At 57.6% G+C, this 20,437-nt stretch overlaps 2 protein-coding genes across 2 annotated transcripts; one reads left to right on the forward strand and one right to left on the reverse strand.

Annotated features, from left to right (window-relative positions):
- The first annotated feature begins 109 nt into the window (after nucleotides 1-109).
- On the forward strand, nucleotides 110-3,216 carry LOC104913232 (proteinase-activated receptor 3-like). The gene is made up of 2 exons (XM_010718843.3): nucleotides 110-1,514; nucleotides 2,022-3,216. Exons 1-2 carry the CDS (start codon nucleotides 1,433-1,435, stop codon nucleotides 3,029-3,031), a joined length of 1,092 nt encoding a protein of 363 aa, XP_010717145.1. The 5' UTR covers nucleotides 110-1,432; the 3' UTR covers nucleotides 3,032-3,216.
- A 51-nt stretch (nucleotides 3,217-3,267) lies between these two features.
- Nucleotides 3,268-19,168, reverse strand: ARAP3 (ArfGAP with RhoGAP domain, ankyrin repeat and PH domain 3). The gene is made up of 34 exons (XM_019620290.2): nucleotides 19,029-19,168; nucleotides 16,855-17,789; nucleotides 16,332-16,393; nucleotides 16,000-16,079; nucleotides 15,794-15,858; nucleotides 13,835-14,104; nucleotides 13,539-13,608; nucleotides 12,641-12,761; nucleotides 12,265-12,452; nucleotides 11,846-11,952; nucleotides 11,398-11,597; nucleotides 11,240-11,325; nucleotides 10,943-11,125; nucleotides 10,587-10,743; nucleotides 10,209-10,325; nucleotides 9,968-10,121; nucleotides 9,705-9,807; nucleotides 9,417-9,615; nucleotides 9,285-9,348; nucleotides 8,861-9,024; nucleotides 8,512-8,724; nucleotides 8,136-8,241; nucleotides 7,535-7,682; nucleotides 7,331-7,399; nucleotides 6,978-7,052; nucleotides 6,743-6,857; nucleotides 6,495-6,623; nucleotides 6,249-6,382; nucleotides 6,062-6,144; nucleotides 5,931-5,966; nucleotides 5,346-5,409; nucleotides 5,134-5,271; nucleotides 4,901-4,939; nucleotides 3,268-4,386 (listed from the first exon to the last, which is right to left on the reverse strand). Exons 2-34 carry the CDS (start codon nucleotides 17,748-17,750, stop codon nucleotides 3,811-3,813), a joined length of 5,211 nt encoding a protein of 1,736 aa, XP_019475835.1. The 5' UTR covers nucleotides 17,751-17,789; nucleotides 19,029-19,168; the 3' UTR covers nucleotides 3,268-3,810.
- Between the last annotated feature and the right edge of the window lie 1,269 nt (nucleotides 19,169-20,437).

Below are 20,437 nucleotides of genomic sequence, written 5' to 3' on the forward strand. Positions count from 1 at the left end.
ACCCCGTGTAGACCACGCCCGTTTACCGTAGACCACGCCCCCAAGAGGCCACGCCCACTCCGCGCATGCGGGTCCTGCTCCGCCCCCTCCCCGCCATGCCCCCTCCCCTCCCCGCCCTTCCTGATGCTCCGTCCTCTGCATCCGCCGCTGGGATGGGACGCGGGGATGCAGGGACCCAGGGAACATGAGGATGAAGGACATGGGGATGTTGGGATGTAGGGGAAAGGAGTGTGGAGGTGTGGGGACTTGGAATCATGTGGATAGGGGGACGGAGAGATGCAAGGACAAGGGAATGGGGGCCACGTGGACATAGGGGTATGTGGGACATGAGGAGGGGGAAGTGGGAACACAGGGACTCGGGGGCATGGGGATATGTGGGATGTGGGAGGGTGATGGGGACACAGGAACGGGGGATGGGCAGATATGCAGACAGAAACATGAGGACAAGGGGACAGGAGGACAGGCGGATATGGGGACACAAGAACAGCAAGACACAGGAACAGGAGATGAAGAGAGGGACAGGGAGACATGGGACACAGTGACATAGAAACAGGGGGATATGGGAACAGGAAGACACAGAAAGCCCTGCAACCCTGCTGCTCACAGGGACATGGGGAGCACTGTGCTGTCTGCTGTGTGGGGACAGGCAGAGCAATGATCCCAAAGATCCTGTGGAGTGCTGGGAGCCCCATTCTGTATCATATGAAGAGTGTGCAGCTGCCAGCTTGGGTCGCCTGCCATGGGGACACGTGTGTGGTGCTGTGCAGTGCCACAGCGCTCCTCAGTACCCCATGTCCCCTATGTCCCCACACCCTCCTGTCCCCATCCCCCTTTATTGCTCACTTATCCTGCTGTCACTTTCATCCCGTGCTCTGCCCCCACAGGGCTCCCCGCTGTCCCCTCAGTCCCTCCATGGCACTTCGGCCAAGGTTTGGCATTGTCCATGCATGATGCTTTGTCTGGGACTGTGTCACCAAGCTGTCACTCCCCTCTGCTTCAGGAAGACACAGAGAGTTGAGAACATGGAGTGGAGCCAACCAGCACCCAGCACTTGGTGGCAGGAAGGGGATAGAGACAAATCAGGCTCCTCAGCCCGATCAACGCCATTGAACCCAGTGCACGTCTGCTCCAGATGTATCTTTGCTGCCCTTGCAGCTGCGGTTTGCAAACCATCCCGTTACGTAGTACCTGCTTCCTCCTCGGGGTGGCTGGAAAGCCCCATCCTCATATGTCTCAGTGACATCCGTGAGATGGTCACGCTTGAATGTCACATTTTGCCAGTGTCCACGGTGGACAAGGACAGCGCATGGACAAGAGGCAGAGGAGAAAGAGGAAGGACCTGGTGGACGTCCTGCTGTGGTAACGTGTGGCAGGGCCAGCCCTGCCTGTGACACTCGCGGGGACGCGGATTTTGCAGAGGCCACCCGCAGATATGGCCCAGCTTGTGACATCGCCTGGCTTTGCTGGCTTTGGTGTCACCCTCCTGCTCGGCTTGGCCACACAGCTGCCCCTGGGTAAGTGTTCTGGTGGCTGTCCTGGCATGGAGACGCGGGTGATGTGGGCAGAGGCTGAATGTGGGTAAGGGCAAAGGGGCAGAGCAGGGGGTCCTTGTGGGGCATGCTAAAACTTGGCGCTTGGAGGGGGGTGGCTGTATGTCAGGGGGACAACTCAGGTACTGCAGTCACCTTGGGGTGACTCAGGCTCTGCTGTGGAAGGACATCTTCCCCTGGTCCCCATGCGTAGTCCCATAGGCAAGTTGTGCATGCAGTGCTCCAGAAGCACAGGGTCTGTGGGTCTGCAATGCCCCGGGGAGTAGAGGCAGCTCAGTTCTGGGATACATGCACAGGTGGCCATGTCCCAGCTCTGTCCTGGTGTTGGTGCCCATGTCCCATGTCCCCCATACCAGGGCACAGCCATTCCTAGGTCCCATCCCAGCAGATGCTCAGGGTTCCTGTGCCCCAAAGCTGCCATGGGTCAGTGTGGTGTTCTTAGCCCAGTCTGACTCCTCGTGTCCTCTGCAGCACACAGCAAAGGGCGGGCATTTTGGCACCTGAACCCCCGTGAAGAAGCTGAGTGCCCGGACGCTTCTCTAGAATCCTTCCTCAACAGCACCACGACCACCATCCTCCTCCCCACCCTCTACTCTGTGGTGCTGCTCGTGGGGCTGCCTGCCAATGTGCTGGCCTGCTGGGTCCTGGCCAAAAACTTCAGGAGGTGCTCCAGTAGCCTCTTCCTGCTCAACCTGGCCGCTGCTGATCTCCTCTTCATCCTTCTGCTGCCCTTCAAGATCTCCTACCACCTCCTGGGCAACCACTGGCTCTTTGGGGACTACCTCTGCCGCACCATGGTGGCCCTTTTCTATGGGAACATGTACACCTCCATCCTCTTCCTCACCTGCATTGGCGTGGAACGCTATGTCTCTGTGGCCCACCCGTTCCTCTGGAAGGGCTCTACAGAGACGTGGGGCAGGGCAGGCGTCTGCGTGGCCATCTGGCTGCTGGTGGTGTTGGGTGTGAGCCCGCTGCTGTTCTACCCACAGACAGAGCACATCTCGAAGCTGAACATCACGACGTGCCACGATGTCCAAGGGAAAGACAATTTTTTCCGGCACTATTTCCTCTGCCTGGTGGGGCTGGGTTTCGGCGTGCCCTTTGTGCTCATGATCATCTCCCATGGCTGCATCTTGGCTCGGCTGCTGGCCAAGCAGGAGAGCTATGGGCACGTGGTGCGTGTCCTGGCTGTGGTCCTGCTGGCCTTCCTCCTCTGCTTCACCCCCAGCAACGTGCTGCTCTTCATGCACTACCTGCAACAGGACACGGGCTGCAACAACATCACTTACAGCTGGTATGCCCTGGCCTTGGCTTTCAGTGCTTTTAACAACTGCTTCGATCCCTTCCTCTATTTCTACATCTCCAAGGATTTTCGGGGCTGGATATGGGAGGCTGGCTGCTGCCTCTGGGGGCTGGGGACAAAGGGGGAATGGAAGAAGACAGCCTTGCCCCTGCGGTCCAGTGAGCAGAGCCAGCTGTAGGCAGGGCTGGGGACGCTGTGCCATGTTCTCCATGTGGAGAAGACCCTTTTGCAGTTCCAGCCCAGGGTTACCCCCAGCTGACCCTATGCTGTTGAGAACAGCTCCATAAGGGACAGAGTCACTTCTCCAAGGCCTCTGTTATCCTCCTATTGCTCCTATTGCAGTCCCATCCCTGTCTCTGCCACCTCCATCCCTGCCTGGTGCCTCCCTCACACACCTTGCAGTTACCGAACCCCTTAGAATTCAAATAAACCTTTATTTCTCCCTGTTGCTGGAACGAGAAGGTGTAAACACCCCAGATAAGCAGGAGCCAACCTCCATCGCCAGGACCACGCGCTGCGCACACATGGCCAGCTCTGCTGCTGGGGACCACCCAAAATACACCGCGATGTTTGCAAGAAGGGATAGCGGGGGCAAATGGGTGCCTTGCCCAATGGAACTGGGGCTGGGAAGGGGATGCTGGGCAGAGCTCAGAGTGCTGATTGCAGAGTGATAGCTTCACCCTGTGTACCCTATGTCTTTGACATTACGTGTCCTCAGCCCATGCTCGGAGCACTGCAGTTCTGCTTTACTCCCTTTTGACTCACTTCCCTCGGCGCTGAGACCAGCAGCGGTGGCTGATGTGCTGCCCACGCATGCAGACATGCGTGGTCCCCGTCTGTCTGTCCCTGCTCACAGCCCAGCCCCGGGGTGAGGCCAGGAGGAGTGTGCCCACTCTGTGACACTGTCACTGCTGCCACCAGATGTGACTTGACCCCCAGGTCGGTGGCCACTCCAGTTCATGTCACTGGCTGGCCTGACCCTGTCCCTGTCCCTTGTGTCTGGCTGTCACTCTTCTTGAGGATGATGCTGCTGAGCTCCTGGATGAGTTTGTCGCTGATGGGTGAGGATGGCTGTGCACTCCTCTTCTTGGTGCTGATGGAGGTCTCGGGGCTGGAGCTGTGCCCCAACATGGCTGTCTGCTCCTGGTCCCTCGCCAGCACTGTGGGTGGCTCCAGATTCCTCTCCAGAGAGGCAGTCAGGGTGGCTCTGAGCCCATAGGATGGAGCTTTGTCACACTCCAGGTTCAAGCCCCGTTCGAGGGACACAGCCTTGGTGATGGAGGGATCTGGCAGCCTCTGTGCTGGGCTGGGGGGCAGAGAGGAGCGCAGCACAGGGGCTGGGGGCTGCTCAGGGGATGAGGATGGCTTCTGGGATCTGTCCATGGCGGGTACAGGCGAGGGGTCTGCCAGCAGCCCCCGCTGCAGCTCCAGCGTGGCCAGCTCAGGAAAGTTGCCCACCTCCTCGTATACAGGCTCGGTGTCCATCTCCTTCTCTTGCTGCTCCTCCAGGGAGTCTTGATGCACCTTCATGGGCTGGGGACACAGGGATAGAGTGAGACAGTGCCCGGCACGAGGGTGCTGCCTGGGGAGCTGGGCTCCTTGCTGTGGGGCTGATGCTCCTACACAGGGCACACATGCTGCTCTGGGTCTCTGGACATGCTCATGCTGCCCTTTTGGCCAGTGGAGCCACTTGGGGCTCATTTGGGATCAGATCCATGCCACCAAGCAATGGCACTGTTTCCATAGCCCTTGACAGTGTTGGGATGGAGGGCCATGCACAATGCACGAAGACCAGGCGCATATAGAAACAACCTGATGGAAAGCAGCACCAAAACTTGCTGCCTTGCATTTCTTAAGCTCAGCCCCTCTGGGAGGTGCTGGGAACTGGGCTGGACCTCTTTGCTTTTGGGCATGCACAACAGGACCGTGCACAGGACACGTAGGACAGTGGATGCAGTGTGTGCAGAGCAGCACAGATGCATCTCCTGGAGCTATTATGCACGGTGCAAAGCGAGCATGAACACACCCCATGCACGTGGGTACTTACAAAAAACATGGACAAAGTCCTTCGTGTGTGCAGACGGCGCTAGAAACAGAGGAGACAGGCAGAGATAAGCACTTGGTGGCAGGGATGTGGGGACACCTGCCTAAACAGGCATGGGGACAGCGGACATGAGCGCAGCATGTAGCACACACACATAGGGACACACACCCAGAGCTCCTGTTTGGGTGGGCACAGTGACATGGGTGGGTTCAGGAACACCGGTGCCAGGCTCTTACCAGGGTCTGGTTGGCAGAGAGCATGGTGGCATCAGTGCTGTCCCCGTGCAGGGGCACCAGTGGCATGGTGCCGAATTTCTGCTTGGCGAGGTCAGAGGAGGAGCGGCGACGCAGGATGACGGGGCGTAGGTCATCATGCTGCATGCCAGGAGTACAGGTCACACCTGGCCGTCCTGCTGGCCCCCTGCCCACCCAGCCTTGCCTGCACTCACCTGAGTCTTGAGGATGCTGGTGATCCAGTCCCACAGCTCTGCCTGCCCCGTGCACACCAGGTATCTGCAGGGGAGCCAGATGAGAGCTGTAGGCAGCTGGGACAGCAGGGTCCAGGTCCCCCTGTCACCTTGCCAGCAAACCCAGGGCTGCCAGCACAACTCTCCTCGGTGGGCATCCCTGGGAACAGCCTCCAAACTCCCTGTATGTCCAAATAACAGCTTTGGTGTGGGGCAACAGCTACACCAAATCCTGGGAAGCAACTGTGCTCAGAATCCTGGAGCACCCTGGTTTGGGCTGCATGGGGATGAAGCAGTGGTGGGGCAAATAGTGGAGGGTGGTGCAGCCTGCAGGTGGCACAGACCTGTTAATGGCGTGCATTAAAGCCCAGTGCTAGGAGATTCGTGGGGGCTCAGAGGTGGATTTCCCCCAAAGCCTAATCCCCACCATGTGTCCAGGCAGCACAAGGACCCACCTCTTTGACCCTTGGGTACCCCAGCCAGCCACCAGCTCAGCCAAGACCCTAGGACCCTGATCCCACTAAACCCAGGGGCACCCAGCCCTGCAGGACTGGGACAGATACTCACAGCTGCTGCTTGTCCATGCTCAGCGTGAAGCCCCACCTGGGGAAAGAAAAAGTCAGGCAGTGCGGCAGAACCACCCAGTGCAGCACTGTGACAGGGTCTGTGTGCTCCACAGCCAGGATACTCCCACTTACGGTGCTGGTGGCTTCAGCTTCTTCCTAATGCCCATGTAAACCTTGGCTACGTCCAGCGGCCACTCACGTTCCGGCTTAGCACTCTGGGGACAGAGAGTCCAGCTGACCCTTGTGGCCATCCTAGTGCCACCACAGTCCCTAGGGTCCCCCTCCCCACGTCCCTGTCCCCATCGTGTCCCCTCCATACCCTCTTCTCCTTGAGCAGCAGCAGCTGCCGGTCGCGGATGACAAAGTAGCGCTCATAGAACTTATTCCCCAGCAGCTTGGGTGGCTCCTCACGGCATTTCAGCAGCCCACACTTGGGGGTCTCACGCTTGGCACCTGCCCAGTGTAAGAGATGTGGGTCAAGGGGCTGGGGATATCAGGGGAAGTTCCACTGTGAGTCCTGGCTGGAGCCACCCATGGGTGATAGGCCCATCCATTGTCACCACACCTGTGAAGAGGCAGCTGCCCTCGCCGATGGGGACCTTCCTCACCAGTAGGTATGCAGCACTGGGCTCTGGCAGCTTGCACCACTGCAACGCCTGCTCCAGAACCTTCTCCTTGGGGTGCAGAGGCCGCTCTGGGAACGCAGGGACACCGTCACTGTTATGTCCTTTCCCTATTCCAGCCACCATCCTCCCTGCTCCTGGCAGCAAATTCCCCCAGAGCATCCCATCACACTATACCCGTGGTTCTTACCCAGCTCCCCATTCTCCAGCACCTCGAAGGTCAGCCAGATGTCCAGACTAGCTGCCACATTGCGCATCTCCAGCACCTGGTTGGTGAGCTCCTCTGCTGTCATCGTGGGGGACACCTGGGGCCGGGCACATAGGAAGATCAAGCAGGTGGTGGCAGAATGGGACCTGGGGAAATGCTGTGCCAAGAACCCATGTCCCACTGCCCTTCCTTGATGTCTCTGTCCTTTGGGACTCACCTTCAGGGTCACACAGCAGTCGGGCAGCTTCTGTTCCAGGTAAACCTCAATGATGAGGTCCCCAGCCTGTGAGAGCTGTGGGAGAAGGATGGCATTGGTGCCTTGGCGTGGTGATGGCATGGGCACTTTGCACATCTCCTGTCCCCAGGGATATTGGGGAATGGGATTTGGGCTTAAGCCTCAAGGTGACAGAAGGGTAGAGAAGGGAGAGAAGGTCCCTTCTGCAAATGTTTCGCCTCAGTGTGGGGACATTTGGGATAGTTGGGACTCAGAGTGCACAGAGAGCTGATGGTTCCTATCTTTCCCACCAGCCTGGGCCCCTGATGTGGGGAGAGCAAGTACGCCCCAGGTACCTGGGTATCCTTCCAGGTGGTGATCAGACTGTTCTCCAGCTCCATCTGGGACACCTGGTCCTCATCGATCTGCCAGGAAAAGAGAGGAGATGCATGGCATCAACATGAAGGAGGCTGTGGGTGGGGGCAGGGCCAGGATGGGTGATGCAGAGTGAGGAACGGGGGGCCAACAGGGGTGGAGGCAAGGGGACAAAGACAGCTCACGTTGAAGATGGTGACGTAGTTGTCAATAAGGTCTTCCATCACCTTCACCTCATGCTCGCCTTTGCCATCAGTCTGGAAGAGGCTGGGTGCGAAGAGCAGCGACAGGTTCTTGGTGCTCATCTGGTTGAGGTCTGCACACTTCTGCACACTGGGGAAGGAAGCATGAGGGTGAGGGGCTGGCCAGGTCTGAAGGTGTGCCAGCCCCAGCTGCCCACTTCCACCTGAAAACGATCCCCTTTCTTCTCAGCTCCCTATATGTTAGGCACGAAGTTCCTGTTTCCAGGACTTCAGGCTGCAATCACACAGTGCTCTGAGTCAGGGATGGAAATTTGTTTCTTTCCAGTTTTTTTTTTTAATGCCCTCGGTGAAACTGACATCTTACAAGGGGGTGTTCCCCACTCTCAAACTTCTCTACTGCTGTAGGACAACTTTGGGAATATTTGAGCTGTCACGCATGCTCATCATTTCCCCCCACTGGCATGGGGCACTGGGCTCTGCCTGGTTCACAAGGACGGAAGCCAGCATTCTCTGGGAAATTCCACCCTGCAGGCTGGCCTGGGGGACGTCATCAAACTGGGGGACCCATGGGGAGGTGGCTGACCGATAGAGATGCCCAATCAGCGCAGCCAGGGTCTTGCGGTTGAGGCGAGGCAGGCGATGGATGAGCTCCTTGTACCGCTCCAGGCGCTGGGGCTTGGAGGAGATTGCTGGAGGGAGGAGAAATGGTGGACAGTAGAATCATATCACATAGCTTAGGTTAGAAGGGCCCTTAAAGATCATCTAGTTCCAATCCCCCTGCCGTGGACCAGATCAAGCTACCTAGAGCCCCATCCAAGCTGGCTTTAAACACCTCCAAGGATGCTGCATCCAAAGCTACTTCAGGCAGCCTGTTCCACCATCCTTGTGTTTGATGGCCCTCAGAGCTGACATGCCAATGGGACCCCATTTTGGGCAAATGGATGGGATGAGGGATGTACCTGCAGCCTCCTTCCACTGTGGGTGCAACTCCAGGGTGAAGACTGGGTCCTCCAGCTCACGGAAGAACCTCTTCAGCACATCAGTGACATCTTCAATGAAGTTATCGCTGATGCGCAGCTTGACATTGCGAGCGTCCCGTCGAAACTCCTCCATCAGTACCTTGATCCGAGACTTGGCTCCGTTCTTGCGGTAAATCCCCTCATGGCGCAGTCCTGGGGAAGGGATGCAGGGTCACGAGGCCTGATGCTGCTCAGGGGGTCCCCACCAGGGAGGGTGTAAGGTGGGTGATGCTTCCTATCCAGATGCATTCAGTCACACCATGGGTGCTGGGCACGGTCCCACTCTCACCGTACTGCGTGATGAAGGCAATGCAGCTGTCCACAATGATGGGGATGTCCCCACGGCTCAGCTGCTGGTCCCGCAGCGCGTTGCCCCGGCCCCCTGCTGATGCCTGGATGTCAGCATACCAGGCTGCTGTGTCTGCCCGCGACAGGCCCTGCAGGTAAAATGTCCTGAGAACAACAAGGGTGGTGAGTTGGGAATCAAGGTCTCTCCAGGGATGTGGGTTGTCCCCTCCTGCCCCATCCACCAAGCTGGACCAATGAACACCCACCCCCAAGGGATCCCAAGCTAGAACAACCTCTGAAAGCTCCTTGGCCACAGCCATGCCACCCCGCCAGCATCTCCACAGTGGATTCAGGATCATCCTCTATGCACACACCAGTACCTTCACCCCAGCACCTTCTCCACCCTTCCCATGCTCAACTCTCACCTCCCCATCTCCACCAACACCAGCATCTCCTTCTTCTCTGGTGTTTCTGCAGGGGGCACCAGACCTGTGTGGGGCAAAAATGAGCTCAGAGCCAGGCACATCCACCACCATGCACTCAGCTTGGGCACTCACTGAGCTCCTGCAGCCGCCGCAGGTTGATGCTGTCCTCAGCCCCATCCTCCTCGGCAGGACAGATGAAGAGGTGGGCTTTCTGCAGGATGAAGAAGGCTCGCTGCCAGCGCTCGGGATTGAGCATGCACTTGTAACGCAGCTGGCCCACACGCTGGAACTCGTAGCCCAGCAGGCAGTGACAGCTCACAGGAGTGAACCACTGTGAGATGAAGCAAGAGGTGAGATGGCAAAGGCAGGGCTCAGCCTGCACAAGGATGGGGACAGTAGCACGGACAGAGCCCAGCTCACCTTTCCAATGGCACTGGCCCATGCCTGCAGTGTATCAGCACTGTCAGCTCCCAGCTGCTGCACTTTTTCCCCAGTGAGGAAAAGCTCAAGGGTGAAGTGAAACCTGCAGGGGATGAACCCACCTGTCAGGGCTGTTCCCACCCTGCTCTTTATGTGTCCAGACACCGAGCACAGAGTGATGCCTATCCCTGTCTCCTGCATGCCCACGGGCTCTCCAGGCTTGCAGGTCCACCCACGCTAGAACGGGGACAACCTGGATGTACCTTTCAGTGGGACCAGGGCTGGAGAGGGGCTGGGCTCTGCTCACACCCAGGGAGAGCAGATCCCCACTCTGGATGTGGCTCAGGGGCTCAGTGCATTTCTCCGTCTCAAAGATGAGCAGGGCTCTCTCCAATGAGCACCAGACACGCTGGAAGTCTGTGGGAGGAAGGAGTAAGTGGTATTGGAGTGGGAACCACACACTTTCAGACACACTCCCCATTTTTCCACATTTCCTGCACTTACCCTCTCTGCTCTTCTTGGCACCTGGGAGGCGGGGGTGGGCCATGGATCGGTGCAGGTACCCACTGTATGCCACCGGCTGTGTGATCTCATTGTATACTCCCTCCGGACCTGGTACCCCTGTGAGGAATGGCATCGAGTGGGCACTCCCCAAAATGTGGGTACCAGGGGGCAGTGAGTCCCTTGCTAGTGTAGGTATAGGCAAAGGAGTGGTCCAGGCATGAGGGAATCCCCAAAAAAGGGGATCCAGAAGCCTGCCTCATTCCAGAAGAGAGATGCAGTGGGGTTGTCACCTGGTGCCCTGGCTGTCTTGAGCTCTGGGATACTTGGGCAGTAGCAAGAAGGAAAATGCCTATCACAAACTGAAAAGGACTGAGTTACCTGCATGGTTCCTTTTGCTTTCCAGGTCCAACCATGGCTCAGCTACTGGGGCTACCTCATGGGCTTTGGGGTCAGCTGCCAGCCCAGCCTCCGCAGCAGAGAAGAACTGCAGGATGGTCTTGAGCAAACCTGGTCCTGCCACTGCAGTGCACAGTGCCTGGGATGAGACATACATCAGTAAGGACCACATCCTGACTGATGGAAAGCCCATCCCACTTCAAGGATCACAAGCCGAGCATAGGGTTACAGTCACATCATACAAGCAGAATGTGTTGACACATCAGTCTGAGTTCCAGAATCATTCCTGTCATTCCCAGCACCCTTGTATCCCGCACACACCCTGATGTGGCCCCTACCTGGAGTACATCCTCTTGGGAGGCATAGTGTGGATGAGGCAGGCGGTACCTCCCATCCCGGTACTTGCGGGAGATGAAGTCCCGTCTCTGCTCAGTGCTGGCATCTGGGTGGAGGACCTCTGAGGCAGGGATGCGAGCGGCCCAAAATCTGTTGGCTCGGTCATTACCCAGCACAATGAAGAGCTGTGGGAGAGCCCTGCAATCAGCAGCAGGCAGAGCAGGATACCCAGCATCCCTGCATCACAGTGGAGCTCATGCGGCTGCTGCACTGCCCACAGAAGCCCTGAGTACCTCTACCTGCACGATTTCATTGGACCAGACACTGGTGTCGAGCTTCAGGCTTTGCACCTTGGAAATGTTGGAGCCCAGACTGCGATGCTGCCCTGTGGGGAGCAGACAAGTGAGCACCCATGGCCTTGATCACACCCTGCCCACCACTGGGGAGAAGCACCGGCCTGCGCATTGCTTGCAGATGACCACGCAGAGGTTGATGGATGCCCAGTCTGGGCTCTGAGCCCAGCAGTCCGCACAGTATCTGTTGGCTTTGTTGGACCAGATCTTCTCTGCCACCTCATAGTCATAGAGCGTCTCAGCTATGGCCTCCTGCAGGGCCTCCATCCACTCCCGCTTCTCCCGCTCTGACTCCGCCACAAAGCTGCAGCACCAGCAACCAACACTCATACATCCTGCTCCAGCTGCCAGCTGCTCCCTGAGCAATTCCCATCCTCATTCCCAACCCTGCTCCCATTCCCATCCCCATCCCTACTACCATCCCCGTCCCCATTCCTGTTCCCATTCCAATCCCTGTTCCCATTCCCCTTCCCCTTCCCATCCCTATCTCCATCCCCATCCCCACTCCCACTCTCATCCCCATCCCCACTCCCATCCCCATGCCACTGTTACCTGAATATCTTGGAGGGGGTGATGAGCTCGAAGGTGCGATTCTTGGCTTCACGGATGGTGGAGCCACGCATCTCAATCATACAGATGCCAATGCCCATTTTAAAGAACTGCAAATCAGAGCAATGCCGTTCTGGCTCTGCACCCTGTCCCCAGCACTCCAGACCACCAAGACCTGGGACCTTTCTTTCCATCCCATCTGGTCTGGATTAAAGCATCTTGCAAATATGTTAATCTTAAAATTAAAGGCCTTGCTGAGTCTGGCGTACTGGTAGAGCAGGTAGCAGTTTGAGCAAAAACTACTTGCTGCAGTTTAGTGCACACTGTGCAAACTGGAAATGATGCAGCCAGAAGAAAACAACAACAGGGTGCTAAGACACTTCAGTGTACAGGATGTGGGGGTTTCTGTAGTTGCCACCAACCTGCTCGCTCTTGTACAGCCACATCTCAGGTAGGCTGAGGACTGCAAACACTTTGGACTTCTGTCCCTTCAGCTCCAGGGTGCCCGACTTCTGGCAGTGAGCTGTGTTGGGGGGCCGCGGCCGAGTGCCCACCAGGTGCTGATCTGTCACCTTCTGCTGCAGTGTGGAACACCACTCATTCCTCTGGGCTGTGGGGAGAGCAGGGCTGGAGGAGTGGGGCTGAGCTCATCCCTTCACCCCAGCATGGCCAGAGCATGGCGGGGATAGGTGTCCCTCACTTGTCTCAGCCAGCGTGGGGACAGGGTGGGAGCTGCAGGACAATGGGAGGGAGGCGTTTCTTGGGAACTGACTGTTCCCAGCTTGGGTTTTCACTCACTCTCATTCTCAGCACGGAAGACAAAGATCCGGTGGCTGGTGACGACCTGGAACTTGTTGTCCTTGGTGGAGCGAACCATCTCAATGACGGACAATGGGATCACACCCTTGGGGTAGGGCTCCTGGAAGGAGCAGCAGATGCAATCATCCCTCTTTCCCCTTCCTGCAGGGCATCCCTACGCCCTATTACCCCTGCATCTGCCTCACTGGGCATACTGGTTTCAAAGTCTCAGTAAGGGACAGGGCAAGGCTGGCTGCAAGCCTTCTGTGATAGCAGCTAGTCCAAGGCAATGCATGGTCCCTCTCTCTTTGTGTTCTACTGACATGGTGTCAGGCTGAACCCTGGGCACAGAGACATAGTGATTCCGCCGTGGTGATGCTGGAGTTGTGCTGGATCATCACATAAGGGGGGACAAGAGGGCATGGCAGATCACATGGTGTCACAGAGTGACAGATTGGTTGAGGTTGGCAGGGACCCTTGGGACCATCTGGTCCCACCCTTGCTCAAACAGAACCAGACAGAACAGGGTGCCCAGGACCACCTCTAGGCTGCTTTTGTATATCTCTAAGGATATGGTGTCTCCAAGGATGGAGATTCCAAAGATGGAGTCCTCAAAACCTCTCTGCATCCCACTGCCAGTGTCCATCACCCGCACATCACAGAAGTGCTTCCTGATGCTTAGAGATCCAATTTGTTCCCATTGGCTCTTGTCCTGGCAGTGGGCACCACTGGGCAGAGCCTGGCTCTCTTCTCTTTGCATTCTCCCTTCAGGTACTTGTGCAAATGGATGAGATCCACCTGAGCCTTCTCCAGGCTGAACATCCCCAGCACTCGCAGCTTTTCCTGCTCAGATGGCACAGCACAGCCTCTCTCCTACCCACATTCCACCCACTCTCACCTTCTCACTGCTGAAGTACATCAGGTTCTTCCCATCAAAGCGGACATAGCGCCTCTGGAAGACATAGTTCCTGTTGGCAAGGCAGAGAAACATGCTGTTAGGAGACAGATGGTCCTTCAAGTGCCCCACAGCTGCACACAGGCCCCACATCTGCACAGACCCCAGGACGATGCACAGGAATCCTTCCAACACAAAGACCCAAGAAGGTCGGGATGGTTCTGGGAGTCCCGGAAGTGAGCCTTGCCCAAGGAGGCTTTAACAATGGGGACCTGTCACTACCCATGTTGAGCACATACCCTTGTGGGGACAGCTTGTCCAACCAACCGCTGAGCATGGCGGGCCGGGGCTCAGACAATGAGGTGTAGCTTGCATAAGGAGAGATGGTCAAGTCGTCTAGGACCTCGTCAGGATAGAGGTGGGGCGGCAGGCTGAATGGGGTGCCCTTGGCCCGCGGAGCATCCACGGTGGAGTATCCCTCTGTGTCGTTCTGGGCAATGCGTTCGATGAGCCTCGTCCGTGTCTCCTCATCCTCACTCCTCCCCTCGCTGCTGTATTCACTGCTTGTCCTGCAAGGAATGGGGCCGTGAGAAAATCAGGAGATGTTCCACATTGCTTCTGGCCTCATCATGGGGTACGGCTCCTTGGGGTACAGATCTGGTTGGGTCTTTGCATCTCCATGAGTGGGATGGGATGAGGGCTTCGTGGTCACCAAGATCTTGGCACTGGAAGCTCCATTGGTCCTCCTCATGTCCAGCTGAAATGCTTTGCAAAGCTTTTGGAAATCAGAGTCATATAATGGATTGGGTTAGAAGGTACCTTAAAGATCATCTAGTTCCAAAGGAAGGACAGAATGCTGGGCAGGTGGAGCTCCTGCATCAGCCTCGTTTTCTTGGGAAGCTGTAGTTAGAGAGGGCCTGGTGAGCCTATCCAGCCATAACAATGAAAGGAAATTACAAAAATAAACCATTAAGCCTGCCCCTTCCCTCAGTCCTGTCAGCCAGGCGCTTTTCTTTCCCCAGAAAGGAAACAGACTGGAAAATGTCAGGTAGTCACATGGGAGCTGCCCAGGCGTGATGGTGATGGGCAGGAAGAGGCCCATGGCAGCAGGGACACCTCAGCATTGGGGCCTGACTACAGGACAAAGACCAGGCTCCAGGAAAAGCAGCAAGGATGTTCCCAACCCTGGCACAACTTCTGCCTGAGGGTCTACATCGCTCCATGGAGGATGATTTGGAGGTCGTAAGTGGCATGAGGAGGGCAGAGAGGCACCTTCCAGCCACCACAGCTTCAGTCTCAGGAGCAGGGATCATGAGACAGAGCCAGTAGAAGGATCTACAGGAGGAATTTCTAGGTTTGCAAAGCCTGGAGGGTGACAGCTGAGATGCACTGAGCAGGACAGCCTCAGACTGTTGCTGCTCACATGGCAGAGTCGGTGGAAGATGAAGGATTGGTAATGGAGGAAAGACGAGGAGCTGTAGGTGGATCTACTTGTTTCAGGTGGGGCTATAGGGCAGGCAATCAGCCTGCTGGTGGGCACCTGGTAGCTGGCAGGGTCACATCATGCCTGGGATTTCACGTCCTGCAGGGAAGGAGCCTTAAGGCACGGGGAGAAGTGTTTAGGGTGGGTATCTCAGGAGAAAAGCATGGGAACACCTGTCCCATTTGGTCCAGGAGCAGAACCCAGAAAGTCTGCAGAGGTTTTTTTGTCTCTTCAACTACGTGAGCCCCAGTAAGAGGAAAATCTTGTGAAGGTTGCTTCTGACACCATACCATTCTGACCCATGCTGCAAATACTCCTGGGAGGCATTGTCAGTGCTGTAGGCACCCTGCCCATGCCCTCGGGATGCTCAGGATTCCAGATCCCTGCAAGCCCCAAATGGAGACTGCAAACAGCACTTGGCCCTGCTCTGCATTGCAGCATCAGAGACTGCAGCTCCTTCCCAGCCACAGAACTCCTGTTCCCAGGTATCTGCAGTCCCCTACCTGTGGCACATGTAGCTGTGCCACCTGGGCTGACCATCCCCCTGGATCAGGCCAGGCACTGGCACCAGAAGCATGAAGACACAGCAGCCACAAGAAGAGCCACAAACTCAGCTCCCTTCTCTGCAAGCGACACAGGAAAAGGAACCCTCCCCGCCTGAAATGGGAAGAGCAACTTTCCTTCCTCTTTCTGAGATGCTATCAGGACTCATGGAAAGTGCATTTTGAAAGCATTTTTAAGGTCACCTATGCACCCTCATCATTCCCTTGCCTACCTTTGTGTTTCTCGCTTCAGTTCTGGCTCAGTCACTGCTTCATAGCCCTGCCCAGAAGGGACAATCTGTGCCCTGGGAGGAGACAATAGTCACACTTCAGCCGGTGCCACAGTTCCACCAGCTGCAGCTCGCTGGCTCTCAGGAGATGGGGGATACAGAGCGGCCGCTGGTTATGCCAGGGGATAGATTCTGGCCCCATGGGGCACTCTCACCTTCTGCTCCCGGGCTGGGACTGTGTTCACAAAGGTGGTCTCACTGTATGGGCTGATGGGTGGCTCACTGAGCTCTGCAGGCAGGGACATGGGGAGAAAAGGCCATCAGTGGTGCTGGAAAAGAATAATGACCTGCCGACACTTGGGGAACCCCCCCAGAGTGAACCCCACAGCACAACCCATCCAGTCAGGGCACCTCATGTGGCAGAGATGGCAACCCAATCCTGCATGGGGCCGTGCTCTGAGTTCACTCTCCCCCCAGGACCATCCTCCCTCTGGGCGCACCCTGGGGTCCCTACTGCACACAGTGGCCCAGGGGCTCTCACCTGGCTTGCTGGCAGGTCTCTGTGGGATGGGAGGCAGACCCCCTCCAGGCCAGCTTGCCCTGCTGGAAAACAGGAGAGGGGTTACTGTAGCTGTGACTGAGCTTTTACCCTGTTCTCTCTGTATTGAGAGGCTGGAAGCTGCATATGCCCGTTTGTCTGCCTGGATTTCTCCCCTGGGATGTGCAACAACGCTGTGCCTGCTCTCTTCTACCTATTGAGGCTGCACCTCCTGGGGATACTTCTCTTCCCCCAGCCCGATCCCCTCCAATATCTCCCACCCTGTACCCCACTTAAGCCAGCCCCAGAGGTCCTGGCCAGCGCTATTCCATGCTGGAAACCCCTACCCCTGCTGCTCTCATCATCCCTCCCCAAACTAGGGTGGATCCCAGCTTCCCCATAGAGCATATTCCCCCCCCTAGCCTCCCCTGAGAAAGGCATGAGGAGGGCAATGCTCCCTAAGGATGAGGTTCTGGGGGTGGTTAGCCCTCAAATCTGTCTTTCCTAAGGGAAAGCTTCTGCTTACTTAGGCTTCTCATCCAGCTGCGTCAGCTCCTGTGGGGACGGATCCTGAGTGAAAGCCTGGCCCCGGGGACTGTCCTCTCTTCCTGAGTCCTCCACAGGTGCTAGCGGTGACTTGAGCCCCTCGTAGATGACATTGGATACCATCTCCATCCTGCCCTGTCCCACCCCAGGCACTGAGGGTGGTCTGCCTGTTGCTCCCACATTACTGAGCTCGGCCACTGGGGCCCTGTGTCTGAGCCGTGGTGGCACAGATGGGACACACAGGCAGGGCTTCTCTGGTGTCTCCTCTGTCTCTCCATGGTCTGGGACTGTGGGGAGCCGTGCCTCCTCCCGTGCGCCCAGCCGGGATGTTCCCGTGCCCATGGTTGCCCGTGGAGTCTCCAGATCCGTGGAGCTCTCCCCTGGCACAAAGCCCTCCAGCACCACAAAGGCTCCAGCTGTCCTGTCCCTGTCCGGGCTGTGTGCTGGTGGTATGGCTGCTGAGCCCTGCTCCAACTTGGGGCGATAGAAAACCGTCCTTGGCTTGGGAACAGGCCTCACCAGTGGAGGATCCAGGTCCTTCTGTGGGGGCATCGCTTGACTGGGCATTGCACCGCATTGCTGCATCCCAAAGGCATCAGTGGCCACTCCTGGTTCTGCTTTTGTAGCATCCTCACCCATCTGGGGGGCTCGGGGATGGGGGTACCCTAGCAGCCGTGTCTTCTCTGCCAAGTTCAGGATCCTCTTGCGGTGCCCGGTGGCAGTGATGCCAAGCTGCTGCAGTTGCTTATTGTCCAGCGCAGAGACATCTCGGGCCAGGTGGAATCCATGCTGCTTGAAAAGGTCCCGGTATCTCTCCAGGTGGATGGTGGCCAGCCAGTCTGCAATGTCTGAGTCAGGAGTACACGGCGAGCTCATGGCCCTGTGGTGCCTCTGTGATGGTGCTCAGCCCATCATCTGGTGGAGGAGGGGAGGAAAGAGCTGAGGAGGCAGTAGGAGGGAATTTGGGGGCTTGGCCACACGCAGGATCTCCCCAGCTCACCGCCCTCCCCTCGGCCTCTTACCTTCAGCACCCCAAGCCAGGACTGCATCCTGTTGCTTCCCAGCCACAAGCCTCCCCTCCACCCCTTCCTGGAGCTCCTCGTCCCACTTTGCCGGCACGCGAGCAACACCAAGGCTGGGGGCTGCTCTGAGTGCAGGGACAGGACGGAGGGGGCTGCTGATGGCAGCTGGGGGGCAGCAGCTGGGCCCCTCCCAGGGGACGAGCTCTGATGCTGGCCGCCTCGGGGAGGGCTCTGCTGCCGGAAGGGCCAGACCATAATCTGCCGGCGAGGGCATGAGAGAGGTCAGCATGACTCATAGGCAGGCCGAGGGGGATGGAACCCACAGGGCGAGCGCCCAGCACCGTGCCCACCCACCCAGGGACCCGCATCCCCAGATCCCTTGCTGGATGCAGCCGTGGGGCGCTGAGGGCCTTTTTCCCATGAATCATGCTGCTCTGCACTAAACCATCTGCGCTGAGTGTGCTGCCACTGGCTCTTTTTTCCAGTTCCTCCATTTCCCTCTATTGTTCAGCGCAGGCTTCCTTCCTGCTGCCTGTGCTCTCCCACGCATCCCCTGTCCCCCCTCAGTGGGGGCTGCATCCCGGCTGTCCCAGGCTCCGTACTGCACCGCTGCCCACTAGTGTGACCACGGGAAGGGGTGTCATGGGGAGCACAGGGCAGAAGAATGGCTGTCTGGGAGCGTGCCCATGTGAGGGTGCAAAAGGGGGGGGCATGCACCAGGCTGTGGTGACAAGGACAGTACACAGGAGATGGCCGGGAAGGGCGTGGGGAGCTGGGCATGGGGACACTGTAGCTGGAAATCTGCTTGTTGATGGGGGTGGAGGTTGATGCTCTGTGTGGGGTGGCTGTCCCCACTTCTGCCCACAGGCTTTCTACTGAAATGGGGCAATTTCTCCCTTTCTTGTGGCCGTATCACCCTGTGGGATCTGTGGGCAGCTCTGCTTCCCTGCCCCAAGAGTTCCTCATTGAGTGCAGGGTGCTGGGGTGGCCCCTGGGGACAGCTCGGCTGCCACCCTTACAACTGCTCCCATCTGTGTAGACCCACACTTAGTGCTGGGCACGGGTCCTTCCCACAGAGCTCTGTCCCCAAGCCTGCCCATCCCCTGCACCCTCGGGGCTGTCCCTCCCTCACCTCTGGGCTCAGCAGGGTCGGCTCCAGCGCGGTGGTGGCATGGTGGCAAGGCCGATGTCCAGGTGTCCCCTCCGGGCAGGGGGCTCAGCCTGCAGCGACAGCAGCACCCAGCTTGTGCCTCCCACTGCCGGTCCCTCCTCCGGGCCAGCCCTCTGGTCCCCAGCCCTGTCCCCACCCTCCTGTCCTGCCTCTCTGCAGGCTCTGCCCTCCTCTGGGTGCTGCCCCTCACACTTTGTCTCCTTCTCTCCACCCCAGCGAGGGTCCTGTTCCAATGACATGGATGGGGGTCCCTGGCTGCCTCCCCAGACCCACGCATCGCATGCAGCTCTGTGCCCTGCAAGTGATCAGACACGTTGCCACATCCACCATCCACTAGCACTGGAGTGCTGGGGAGGCAGGATAACGACTGGGTAAATTGGGCTAAAAAAAAAGGCTAAAAGAAAACTGCCGAGGAATTTGGGTGGATGAACAGGAGAGATGAGTGGCTGAAACTCTGGGATCCCAAAAGCCACCTCTGTCCTGCAGGGAAGAAGCATCACATCTGATTCTGTAAACAGGGGATGGGGGTGGGATAAATGCGGGGCTGGTGGGCACTGAGCTCCTGCCTGGCACAGACACTGCTCTTTCACCCGCCTGTTCCTCTAGTGCCATGCTTTTCGCAAGAGATCCGTGTGGTTAGACCAGCTCTGCTGTTACCTAACCTTCCCTGCATGCAGGGGATGTTTGAGGGTGATCTCTCACCACCTTCAGTCCTCCTCAGCTCCTGGGGCTCAGCTCTGTGCCATGGGGGATCCCCTCATTGCATCTCTGGGCTGTCTGATCCCCAAACTTACTGCAGGGGAGATGGAGGGACACTCCAGTAACTGAGGTCCTCCTCAACCAAGCCTGTGTGTGCAGCTAGGGCTGGGAACACAGCTTCTCCTTCTGCCAAAGCAAAAGCAGAACCCTGTGACAGCCCAGCACATCCCCCCCTTCCTCCCTTGTCTCAGCCAGTTACCCCAGGGCATGGGCCCACGGCCCCCCTCTGGCAAGGCAGGGCTTCCTATCTGCCCGTCTTCCACTGCTCAGGTTTCCCTTTGGCATCTGCCAACCTGCTGATACAGTCTATATTTAGTGGCTGGCCTCCTGGTTCTGACCACAACAGGAAGGTTTTGCCTGCTCCCAGGGGGAGGCAGTTGGGAGGAGCAGAAAACAGCTCTCAGGCTGGGTACAGGGCTTGATGAAGATGCTGGCAAGGACCAAAGGAACCAAAGGTCAAAGTGGGCTTTGGATCCTCCTGGTACATTGGTCTTCTCCTTCTGAAGCATGCAGAATGACACTGTCCCCTAAGGTCTATGCATCTGGCTGCCTACTTGCCCATCCATTTTTCCCTTCCCTTCTTCCTTTCCCTTTCCCCTTCCCCTTCCCTT

The sequence above is a fragment of the Meleagris gallopavo genome, chromosome 15, assembly GCF_000146605.3.
Source record: "Meleagris gallopavo isolate NT-WF06-2002-E0010 breed Aviagen turkey brand Nicholas breeding stock chromosome 15, Turkey_5.1, whole genome shotgun sequence".
Lineage (NCBI taxonomy): Eukaryota > Metazoa > Chordata > Aves > Galliformes > Phasianidae > Meleagris > Meleagris gallopavo.

Coding starts and splice junctions, on each gene's coding strand:
- ARAP3 (XM_019620290.2), bottom strand. CDS start 17,750: ATGAGCTCGCCGTGTACTCCTGACTCAGACATTGCAGACTGGCTGGCC. Junction 15,859..15,999: donor CCCGGGAGCAGAAGGTGAGA/GTGCCCCATGGG, acceptor CCCAGGGCACAG/ATTGTCCCTTCTGGGCAGGG. Junction 11,953..12,264: donor GGCTGTACAAGAGCGAGCAG/GTTGGTGGCAAC, acceptor TCTGATTTGCAG/TTCTTTAAAATGGGCATTGG.
- LOC104913232 (XM_010718843.3), top strand. CDS start 1,433: ATGGCCCAGCTTGTGACATCGCCTGGCTTTGCTGGCTTTGGTGTCACC. Junction 1,515..2,021: donor GGCCACACAGCTGCCCCTGG/GTAAGTGTTCTG, acceptor TGTCCTCTGCAG/CACACAGCAAAGGGCGGGCA.